Source organism: Daucus carota, chromosome 3 (genome assembly GCF_001625215.2).
Source record: "Daucus carota subsp. sativus chromosome 3, DH1 v3.0, whole genome shotgun sequence".
NCBI classification, from domain to species: domain Eukaryota; kingdom Viridiplantae; phylum Streptophyta; class Magnoliopsida; order Apiales; family Apiaceae; genus Daucus; species Daucus carota.
The window spans coordinates 61413886-61426562 of NC_030383.2; the positions used below are offsets into that span (position 1 = coordinate 61413886).

The 12677-nt window shown below is 31.0% G+C and overlaps 1 protein-coding gene across 1 annotated transcript; it reads left to right on the top strand.

Annotated features, from left to right (window-relative positions):
* Nucleotides 1-296: 296 nt before the first annotated feature.
* LOC108212884 (vacuolar protein sorting 38) lies at nucleotides 297-7642 on the top strand. Its single transcript, XM_064090178.1, has 7 exons — nucleotides 297-541; nucleotides 1366-1572; nucleotides 2701-2855; nucleotides 3294-3439; nucleotides 6356-6504; nucleotides 6898-7122; nucleotides 7442-7642. The coding sequence occupies exons 1-7, from the start codon at nucleotides 413-415 to the stop codon at nucleotides 7556-7558; spliced, it is 1128 nt and encodes a 375-aa protein (XP_063946248.1). The 5' UTR covers nucleotides 297-412; the 3' UTR covers nucleotides 7559-7642.
* The last annotated feature ends 5035 nt before the right edge of the window (nucleotides 7643-12677 follow it).

A 12677-nucleotide genomic window follows, 5' to 3' on the forward strand; every position in this document is an offset into this window, starting at 1 on the left:
TTGTATTACTTTTTTCATTTGATTTTAAATTGTTTAAAATAAAAATGTAACCCACACATTTAAAATGAATATCATATTTGATTCCCCAGTTTCCTCCTCTCCATCACAAAAAATCACAATTCAATTATTCCTATCTACTTATATTTCTTGGATTATTCATTTTCAATATAATAAATTATAATGTTTTTGTTCCATTTTTAATTCCATTTATGTAAAAATAATTATTATTTTTTTACTATTTAGCTTTAGTCTAAAATACTTTCCCGGACCGGTCCATGCTACAATTTTTCTTCAAAATATGACATGCTACCATGACATCACACCACTAACCTACTCAAATATTTCTATTTACAGCAAACCCTAATCCCCAAATTCTAATTAGAAGCAATGAAACTGAAATCAATCCACGACGATGGAGAAGATAGAAGAATGGGAAGATCATGAGCAAGCCATAGCTCGATTCTGCAGCTTATCTTCCGCTCTTAATCAAGCTAATCTTCGCAAACTCTCTTTACATCACCAGTTGCAATCTCACTTACAGGTACCCCTTTGCTCTTTTACTCCCCCGTTGCTATTTATCGTTTCGATAAATTAATAACATTTCCGGGTATATAATAGTTTTTGTTTATTGAGGTTTTGCATGTATTAAGTGTCGATAAATGAGTAATTGAGGTTGAAGTGTATTGTTGAAAGGAGTTGCTTTTTAGGTTGCAATTGAGGTTGCATATATGGTTGTACTTTGCTGCTTGGGTATTTTTGAAAAAAGCCCGACATAAAAAGTCGAGATAAATGAAGGAATGGATGACAGGATGAATTCTCGGGTTTTAAGTATGGGTGGGTGGGTGGGTGGGGGTGGGGGGGGGGGGGGGGGTTGATTGTGTGTTGCTATGGGAATTAGCGAAGATCGGGAATGTGATTATGACTTTAGGATCCTCATTGGACATTGAATATATATTATAACCTATTATACTGTAATTATGTGTTTATAGGATTGATAGGTTTTTGGTTTTAGGTGAAATGTAGGTGGAATTGCTAAGATTGTTTAGTGTTGAGGAAGACATTGGTTACGAAGATAATAAAAAGTTTCCAATATTGGTGCCACTATATTAGTTGTTTGATCAAATGGATAGAAGTGATGTTTGGCCAGAAAGGAATTATTTGTTTTTGTAACTGAGAATGGTAATGGTTCTTGAAAGATGATATCTTTAGTTTAGTACTCCTCGCGTTTCCTATATTTTCTATTGTTTTCCCGATATAGGAGCCGAATTCCCGGATAATTTTGTGATTTATAGGTTATTTTTATAACTCTGTTAAATCCGGGTGCTTTAGTTGATGATAAGTTAATGGGGCCATATGGTGGGGCAGGTAGAGGCAGAGACGTTGAATCGGTTAAATGAACTTGAGGAGATGCGAGAACAATTGGAGTCTCGCAAATTGTTGATGGGAAATAGGTCAATGCATTCAAAGGTTGTAAAAGAGAAAGTTAAAAGGCAAGAGGATCAACTTAGTGCTGAAATAAAATCACTGCTATTTGCGGGAACTGCTCTTTCTGTCGCTAGTAAGCATTTGCAGGTATGCCAGTATATATAAACATGCTTATGGTTGTTAATGGTTATTCATCTAGTAGCAGAAAGATCATGAACATTCTTACTAGTTACTACTGCTCTTCTTATATAGTTCATCTGATGTCAAATTGATGTTGTAAAGATCATGGAGTATGTGATTAGGTTCTTATGCTACGGAAGATACTTTTGTACACATAATTTATTCCATCTATCATTGCAATTGTGGTATTCCGAGCTTATAGCCTGCTGGTATTCTTGTTTTAATGAAAACCAGAGTGGTTTGATATTGTGAGAGGTAGGTATAAAATGTTGGTACATTAGATAGAGGTTTGAAATAAAATTTTAATTAAAAAATGCTTTCCTTTGATCTACTATTGTCTTAGTTTTCATCTCTGCCCATTTGAACAACAGGGCCATTGCGTATTTACAATTCATATAAGTATAAATATCATACTGAAAGGTGGACATTCACAAAATCATACTGTCACAAGTATGTCTGAAATTCCAGACTTATCTTCTGAAAGTTACATAATTGATATGTACAAGCTTCTATGACTAATATAATTAATACTAGTAGACCTGTTGAATAATGTTTGTTGTAGCATAAGATCCTGTTGGGGCCTTTCTCTAAACACCTTGAGGTTTTAGATGAGCTGGTTACTTAACAAGACCTAAACTTGACATTATGGCATTTTGCATTTGTTATTCGGGTAAGAAGACTGTAACTCTGTAAATAGTAATATACTAATATCCTCTTACACAGCTGCTATAGCAGCTGTCAACTATATTGCTGCCTTCTGGCCTGATGTCTCTCTAATCGTTTCTCAGTCCTCAGTGACTGCCATATGTAGATCTTATTCTGTGAAACCAACGATTAGTTTGCAACTCATCTAGGCTGCACAAGCTGTGGTACATAATTGTTTACAGAATATTAATTATTCTGTAAAACACATAACAAAATTCTAGCTGCAGTAGCACTGACAATTGGTTTATTATGAAATATGATATTTGAGCATTTGCAATTGGTGTGTTATGAAACCGTAGCATCACATATTGTGGCTCATCTTATTTTTGTGTCTGGCTGTCCATTTGTCTGCATGGAATGATTCGTAAAGCCTAATTATAGTTATTACAGGAAGCAAATGCGTCATTGGCTGGAGAAAGAGGTTGCACACGTCTCAAAAATGTGCAAAAGTTGCTAAGACTGAGGCAGCAGTACATGGTATCACAAGTTTCATTAATCGGGATAATTAATTTATACGTCCTTGAACTTTGGTCCATTTTTGATTCGCATCCTTGAACTAAGTTTGTCAATTTATGCATCCTCAAACTTTGTAAATTTCCAATTAAGGTCCTTCCGTCAGTTTTTGACTAACGGAAGTTAGTCAATTAGGGTTTTTAATTTGAGGGTTTTCGATTCGTTCATGGATTGATGAAATTGATGGTATGGGAAGTTTCGGGAGATCAAACCGAACAGATTAATGTAGGTTTCAATGATGGAGGATTGCCGGAATGGTGGCAATGTCTCCGCCGGCCGGAAAATGGCCATTGATTCCGGCCATCATTCCGGCAATCCTCCGCCATTCAAACCTACATGAATCTCTTCGGTTTGACCTCCCGAAACTTCCCATACCATCAATTTCAACAATCCATTAACGAGTCGAAAACCCCCAAATTCAAAACCCTAATTACTAACTTCTGTTAGTCAAAAACTGACGGAGGGACCTGAATTGGAAATTTACAAAGTTTGAGGATGCATAAATTGACAAACTTAGTTCAAGGATGCGAATCAAAAATGGACCAAAGTTCAAGGACGTATAAATTAATTATCCCTTCATTAATCTATCACGTCAAGGTTGTGGTGGGATCTACAGGTGAGCAAGAAATTAATCATTTACCGCTACTGTACTAACTCTGTTAATACTGTTCTGTATTGAATCTTATAATTCTTCTGGGAGGAATGTGTTATTATATCATATCTCTGTAGTTGATAATTCATACTCCCTCTGTCCCATTTAATTGTATACGTTTCTTTTCAACTGCTCGACACGCATTTCAATGCTCTTATAAAATATAGTTCCGTAACTTATTTTTGAGATTTTCTTTTTCTGTATAAAAATATAACATCCAAACTTTAATTCAGAAAAAGAAAATTTTAAAAATAAATTACACAACTACACTTTACAGGAGCATTAAAGTCCGTGCCGCGTCCCCGTCCCCCAATGTATACTACTCAGGGGGACGGAGGTAGGGGTGTCGATGGATCGGATTTGGATCGGATCACCCTTAATCCATATCCTGATCCGTCTAATTTTATCGGATTCGGATTCGGATCGGATTATAGGCGGATTTTTTAGAACATGATCCATATCCGGATCCATAGGATTATCGGATTTTCGGATCGGAGCTCCGCTCCATGTATATTTTGAAAAATAAAAATTAAAAAGCGAAGTTATATAAAGCACACATCATTAATTCAGTACACATTAATCCCCGTCCCCCAATGTATACTACTCAGGGGGACGGAGCCACGGAGGGAGTAGAAGGCAAGTCAAGTAATAAATTAAAATCAATATATCAGACCAGACTGCCAAGTATGTTTCACTTGGAAATGTAAGCAGGGCCGGCGCACCATACAGGCCATTTAGGCGGTGGCCTAAGGCCCCCAATATTTGAAGGCCCCAAAAATTATATATATATTTTCATTGTAATTTCAAAATTGGAAAAAAATATATATGTTTATATTTGAAAACTCCAAAAAATATAATTTTGGTAACATAAGGCCTCTAGTTATATATATATAATTAAAATTATATTTTATTATAAAAAATAATGATTTTATTTATGAATGAGATTTACAAAAATAAAATTTTTATATTAATGTGACTAATTATAATTTCTTAAGTTCGGTTTTTCTATTGTAGTTGTACTTTCAATTATATAATTGTATTTATGAATTATTAATTTTTCAGTTTTCAATATTTGTAGTTTTAATGCTATTTTAAATTTATAAAACATAGAATTAAAATTACTTAATTTGCTTTATTATAATATATTTGTAAAATTCTAATTACTATTTATTAAAACTAATTAATAGTTAATTTTATAATTTCTGTACTTGTTTGAAAATTTAACTTCTATATTTTGCTAAAATGTCAATAAATATCAAAATTAAATTAAATTCACAAATTTCATTATAACTACATAACTATCTACAGTGAAATTATTTAAATAGTAAAATATTTATCTTCATATTTAATTAGATATATCAATTATTTACACAATATATTTTCTACCAATTTATAAACAATTGTTTTAATAAAAAAATTTAGGATGAAACAAAGAATTATGAAATATTAAAAAACTATAGGATAATATTGTTAAAAGGAAAAGCATATGTCAAATTTTATTTTATTTTTCGCAAAAATAGGCCTCAAAAATTTGATTCGCCTAAGGCCACCAAGAGTCTTGAGCCGGCCCTGAATGTAAGTGGGGTCTAGAAAGAGTGAGATGTAACCAGAAGTTATTCCATATTGGAGTAAATATTTAGGAAAGTAATGTAAGATGGTGAAACTTTTTAAAAATTTATGGATATCTGTGAGGCTGCAATTAAGTCCTCAAAAGGTGAAATTAAAAAACAGAGTAAATGGTAGGGTACCTTTCTGTTTGGGCATTAAGGAATGCAGGTAATAAACGTGAAACAGTGTAAAAGACAGCACAAAGAAAAAAGGTAAGACACTCCTAAATAATTACAGGGCAATGTCAAATAATGATTGTAATTGTACATGAACAGATATAAATCTGAAGAATATGCACCAGCGTCATTTAGCTTTCAGCTGTGTCTTAAAGGTTTAACAATGCAAACAACCGAAATGGTGAGCATATCGGCAAGGCAGAACTCTGCATGCCCAACAATAATGAACGGCAGCACCTTCCATAAATACACAATATTCTGTTGAATTCAAATGCAAAGCTGTGGCCTATGAGTGTCGGGTAACTTGATAATGAGTAATTAATTATGATTTGTGTATTAATGATAGCATAGATTATTCCACCTGCATTGTCCTATTATTGTAGTATGGAATCTTTCTATTATATGTATCTGCAGTGTGTCGTAGCCTGCGGAGTTCTTTTTCTTTCCTTAATCATACTATCCTAAATAGCACACATATGCTTATTTACTTTGGTTTCAGATACTTGATATTTATGACTTATTACAAGAGTCATGCCAGTGCTTATGTTTTCTAGCTACTTGTATTCCTGCAACCTGCAAGGCTTGTTAGGTGCTTTAGTAGCTGGTGGCAGTGGCACTGTCTCATATAGTTGCCTTGATGTCCCGGTCAGCCTTGTTGGCCACTCTTATCTTATTTACTTGCTAATACATTTCTTTCAGTCGGTGTATCGTCTTTCTGTCTTGTATTTGTTTCTTATTCTTTTAATATAATGTCTAGAAATATCATTATATTGTCAATCATATTAACTGATAACTTTTTTTTTTTTAAATACATGCATGTTAAAAATATTATAATATGTTGAATGTCTTCTGATAAGCTTTTTTTTAAACCTGTATTGACTAGAAACAGTGTGTGTATTTTCCTCTTCTTTACTAATATTCTTCTGTTTTCGTTTAATATTTACTTCTTAGCTTTGTGAGACCCATTGACCACCACACTATACCATATGATATAAAGTCCCTTGCTCTAATTATATACAGTATTCATTACAATTCAATTGACATCCCCTTACAAATGAAAATTCATTCTTTCTCTCATATCCTTACTTTTCTCCAGGGGATCCTTCTGGACCAATGCCTCCTGAAGAAGGATCATTAACTATTTCAGGTCTTCATCTCTCCTTGCTCCCTTTCACGAAAATCAGCTTTTTTACTAATAGTAAGGAGGTTCAAAGATCTGCAACAGCCCTGGGATATGTTGCACATGTATATTCTGTCTCCTGATACACTTGCAATGATACTTGATGTAGTGTTGTTTTTAACAGATCTAGCTAAGCTCTGCTGGCATTTCTCCATATTATATCCGAAGAAACATTAATAGCTCATAAAATCTTCTGAATTTACAGGGAATTTCGTGGTAAACTGTATATTTTTAAAATGTTAAAATATACATGGCATTTTAGACACTTTTAGTTCATTTTGGCATCTTCTGAGCAAAAATAAATTGCGTACTGTTGTCATATAGTAATAATAATTGTATCACAAAATTGAAAATACGGCAGAATGTTACCTATTTCATTTTTAATTGACTTGACCATATGTATTGACTTGACTGGTTTTCGCTTAACAAAAGAATGTTGTTAATTGTTTTCGTTACAGGCCGTCTCACTTGTAGCAACCTATTTAGAAGTTCCCTTGCGCTACCCTATATTTGTGGGCGGGTCTCGATCATGTATACGTGATTATGCTCCTTCCATAAATCCAGCAGCTGCTTCAGCATCAAGTGTACCACTTTCTTTAAATTTGAAGCCTGCTGAGTTTCCTCTTTTTTTAGATGGGCAAGATACAACTAGAGCAGCTTATGCCATATTCCTGCTAAATAAGGTAATACTGGCTGCCCTAAGATTATATATAATCACTCATGGAGCTCTGGGGAAGGGTGTCTTATAAGAACTATGATGTATTATAACGAACTGCTTGCGTTTTTTGCCTTTTGCCAGTACTATAAGTCGCGTTCTATAAGAGTTTCTGTATGCATACGACTATACGAGTATATGTGCAACTGAAGTTTAATAAATTATCATATTTTTTGTTTTTGCTCGCGTTGCCTGAACATCTTAGACTATTACATACAGGATCATTTCTTTTCTCTACTATCACAATTTTTGTAACCTGGATTTTACTTTCTTCTCAATCATTACAGGATCTAGAGCAGCTGTTAAATTTCATTGGTGCTCAGAGTTTAGGGCCGCGTCATGTACTGGCTAATTTGAGGGAACTCTTCAGGATCATTCTTTCTCCTGAATATATCGACACATAACTAAAGGCTCAAACCTTTGAACGTTCACGTAAATGTTCGTATCTATATTCTTACAAACATTTAATGTGCGCATATTTTATTATAGCTAAACCAGTTAGGGGTCGTTTGGTTCAGCCTTATCAGGTATGGGTTTGGTTCATTCCAAACTCATACATGATGTTTGGTTGGAAAATTTATTCGTTGAAACTCATACCTCAAACCCCCAAGGTATGGGTTTTTAATACCTTAGGGGGAGGTGGGTATGGAACATGGGTATGAGGAATCAAAAATATTCTTATATTATATATAATTACATCAAATGCTTGACACAAAATTAAATCAACAACTCAAAATTGGATAAAATAAAATTATAAAATTATTTTTTATCAATAAAAAATAATAACTTAAAAATATTTAAATTCAATATATTATTCATTCCATTACTCAACCAAACACATGATCAGAGCCGGGCCTGAGGGTGTGCGGGTTGTTCAACGGAACAGGGCCCTCAAATATCATGGCACAATTTTTATGCAGGTGTATATATATGTATGTATAGTTAAAATGAAAAAAATAGCAAAAAAAGTGAATTTTATTTTTAAGATTAAAAAATTGTAAATGAAAAAAATTGAAAAGTATTATACACTTCAATAATTTTTAAATGTTATCTTGAATAAGTTATATAAATTCTAAAAAATATTAATTATATCATAATCATGTTAATCAAAATAAATACTTGTATTGAAAAATAATTGTATTGAAAATTGTCACAGTTAGATAAAATTCTAATTTAACTACTAATTTCAATAACTTCATTAAAATTAATTAATTTAACTACTTATACTATTTTTTTCTTTCTTGATGACCATATGCAGTAATTATATCATTAAAATAATGATTCAATCTTTAGTAACTAATTTATTTTAATTTATATTCATTTTTAATTTATACATGCATATATATATATATATATCAAATATGAAACAAGTAATTTAAATATAAAATGTAGACTACAAAAATAATTTGTTGTAAAATGTAGACTATAAAAATATTATTAGTGGGTTTGCTTAAAAAAATGCTAGAAAAACAATTTTCAGATAATTTTATCTATGTACTTGTTTTATTTCTTTATAATTTTCAGTTAATTTTTATAATATGAAAAAAAATATTTTATGCACTTTAATTGTAATATGATTTTTACAGTTTTGTGTCAATATTTATTATTGCATGTACTCATATATTTTTAGACTATTAGGGCACATTTTTTATATTTTGCACAGGGCCCTTCAAATCTCAGGCACGGCCCTGCACATGATATCAAGAATGATATCTCATCCCCATACCATCTTAACCCGATTCCTCATTCCAACCCTATACCACTCCGTGAACCAAACGACCCTTAGTCGTTTGAGGGTCGTTTGGTTCGAGCTTCCCTTGTATCAGGTATGGATTTTGTTCATTTCAAACTCATACCTGGTGTTTGGTTAGAAAATTTCTTTCATCAAACCCATTTCTCAAACCCACAAGGTATGAAATTTTTATACCCAAAGGGGGAGGTGGGTATAAAACATAGGTTTCAGGAATCAAATTTTTTCTTTTATTTTCATTACTATTTATATCATTTCATGTAAATCATTAATACAAAATGAAATTAATGATTCAAAGATATATATAAATATTAATTTAATGATATTTTAAATTAATTATAATTAATAATTCATACCTCAAACTCATATCAGCTTAACTCGATTCCTCATTCAAACCCCATATTCTCTCTCCAACCAACCGCCAAGAGAAGGAGGGTTTTGGTAAATGTAATATACACAAGATTTGGAGTTCATGTATGATTTTCTATGATTACAAAGCACATGTTCTGTTTTTGACAAGATTGGAGCCTTATATGTGTACCTGTCCTAGGCATTTTACTGTTGAGACATTTTATTATTCGGTTATCTTTGTGCATAAATAAAAGCACAATATGTTTCCCACACGCTACCCTTTTAAAAGTCCCACTTGCATATTTTTAAATAATTCTCCAATGAAATAATTTAAATCATAGTTAGTTATTACCAATTTGTCTACTATGTAGCATCTTTTCTTCCTGCCACTGAATTTTTGTATCGATAGTGTGAATTTTTCTTTTAAAAAAAAAGATTGATTGCATTTTGAACCGAATTTGACGGCTTTTAAATTTCATAAACTTAGTGTGCAATTTAAACATAATAATTCATTTTTACAGTCTGTTTATGTCATTGACATACTAATTCGAATTGTTTAAATCGGGATTTATATTAAAGAAATATTGTGATAATACACTATATATCATAAACTGGCTTTTTATAAAATAAGAAACACATATCAGCAATTCAGCATGACAATAATATCATAAAATATTATTCTTATATAAAATAAATCGATTCTACAGCACAGTTAAAATCGTATAACAAATATTAAATTGGTTTAAAAGTCTTGTTCCCTTTTCTAGAGCTTGAAAAAATTTGATCTTCTTGAAGGAGCCCAAGTCACCATCGCTCTTGCCTTTAATTTAATTTCTTCGCTCATGGCTATCGTCATTTTTGTTACTTTATTGTCGATTTAATTTAAAATTCAAATTCATGGTTAGTGACGTATTTAGGATCTTGAGACTCAATCAAAAATATGAATTATTAATTCTCTCAAAACTCAAAATTGTAATAGTTTCTATAAATTAGCAAAACCATCTATATTCTTTTAGTAAGTTCAAGCTAGCAACTTTTTTCCGTGATTGAGGTGATCATGAACTGTGAAGGAATGATTTATTAGTTAAATGAGAATGTGTGAATTCATATAATAAATTGATTAATCAAAAATATCAATAACTGAGTTTGAGATTCCGATTCTTGAAACAGAATTCATGAATTATAATCCAAACACTCCTGATAAAATTATAATATTTCCTCTTCATTGTAATATCAAGGGAAGAAAAAAATCATTATTGATCAAGAATTACTAATTTACCCTTATCCTAATTAAACGGCCTCTTAAATAAAAAAACAGTTAAACAAGAGAATCTGTTTCCTAGCTTGTCGTGTCACACAATGGACGGTGAGCAAAGAATAGATACCTACGTGTTTGTGTCTATACCATGCATGCCCTTTGTCTTAAATGTTGGAACTTGTCCAAAGATGTTCTCTATCTATATTATTACTAGCTTATAGCCCGTGCAAGGCACGGAAATTTTTTAATTATTTATAAATTTTTAAATATATTTTAGATGGCTTAAAAAAATTTAATTTATAGATAATAAATTAAAATTGTATGTATCATGCCAAAATATTAAATTTTTTCTATCAAATTTTAAATTGTTTTAAGTAAAATATGTGACGCCAACTCCTATTAGATTATATTTATAAATGTATTTTATATTAGAATTATTATAATGGGATTAAAATATTTTTCTAAAATTTTTTATGGTTCGAGATTAAAATTGATAAACACAATTTGTTTTGAATTAAGAAGATGAATCATAAACATGCAATAAGATGGTAGAATTTGTTTTGGATTAAGAAAAAGTTTTTGTATTCGTTCCTCACATAAATCGGGCTTATTAATTTTAAAATATATTAGATAAAAATAATTTTGTGACGGCGCGATTTATATGATTCTACAAATAAAATTGATAGAAAATATTTATTTTCGATTAAAAAAATCATAAACACGTGAAATACAGAATTTGTTTTGGATTCAGAAAAGAAATTATAAACATGCAAGTAGATATCAGTTGTCTTATGGAACGGAAGTTAATTTTGTTCTAATCTAACGATGCTTATTTGTTCAATATATGATCCGATGGATAAAAATAATTTTGTAACCTTGCGATTTATACGATTCTACAATTAACTACAAATATTTGTTTTGGATTAAAAGAAAACCAAAAACACATGAAAGATAGAATTTGTTTTGGATTCAGAAAAAGAATTATAAACATGCAAGTAGATGTCAGTTTCCTTATAGAACATAATTTAATTTTGTTCTAATCTAACGGTGCTTATTTGTTCAATATACGATCCAACGGATGATAAACTTTTGGACCATAGGACCATGCGACCAAATAATCTCCCTTACGCTTATTATATATAAGTATATAATATAATAATACAGTATTTTTATTTATTATTAATTATAAATAAACACCACCACAAGGATTAGCATAATTGACACACTTAACAAAACACTCACATTCATTGTACCTAGAACTTGAATACACATACCGAAAAATAATAATTATTTATTAACATAAATTAGTGGTAATTATAATATTAGTCCACTAATAAAGTCAGCTTAGTGGGCGAACAAAATTCACATGTCAATGTAATCCACGGACATGAGACATGTGTAGATTCGGATAATTCATTTTATATTTATTGTGAATATGAATAATTTTGTGTGATTATGTGAATTTGAATTTGAAGTGCTTAATTTCACATGTGAGTTTGGTTTGTCGTTGCTATGTGGAAGTTGTTTAGAATAGATTAATCATGTTGTTAATAATTATTCGATATTTAAAATATTATGTCTATCAATTATTTAGTTTTTATAATTTATATAGGTTACATTTTATTGGCTTGATTGAAAAGGTTAATCTAGGTTGGTTCTGACTAAACCAAAAAGTTATCAATTTCTTCAACTCGATAGTACCCCAAACTTTAAATAAATTTTTAGAATCTAAATTTACATACATTTTATTTGCATGTTTTTAGTCTCGTTGTGTGTCAAAAATAATTTTAAAATATAATACACGACATTTTTTTAACATACAATTTTGTTGCAGAATTCTAATAAATACCAAAATAAGTTAAATGTTCATAGTGTTCTTAGTCTAAAAATTCTAAGAGAGGAACACGAAGAACATAACCCACATTACAGGTATAGGCCCTGTTTGGAAATTAGCGGATAGCTGTTATCGAATTGAATTAGATATTTTAACTAGCTGATTGAATTAGATGTTTTGACTAGCGGTTTGGATTAGTTGTTTCTCGTAAAACTGTTTGATAAATAGCTGATTGATTAGCTTTTTCTGACACAAAATAAAATCTCTAATCCAAAAAACTCCTCAAAGTAGTTTTTTCAAAATTAGCTTTTTGGACCCAAGGCTTTATTT

Bases quoted from the DNA above. Each gene is read 5' to 3' on its own strand.
- LOC108212884 (XM_064090178.1), top strand. From the start codon at position 413: ATGGAGAAGATAGAAGAATGGGAAGATCATGAGCAAGCCATAGCTCGA. The intron at 6,505-6,897 runs GTATATTCTGTC...TTTTCGTTACAG, and splicing joins CCCTGGGATATGTTGCACAT to GCCGTCTCACTTGTAGCAAC. The intron at 7,123-7,441 runs GTAATACTGGCT...CAATCATTACAG, and splicing joins CCATATTCCTGCTAAATAAG to GATCTAGAGCAGCTGTTAAA.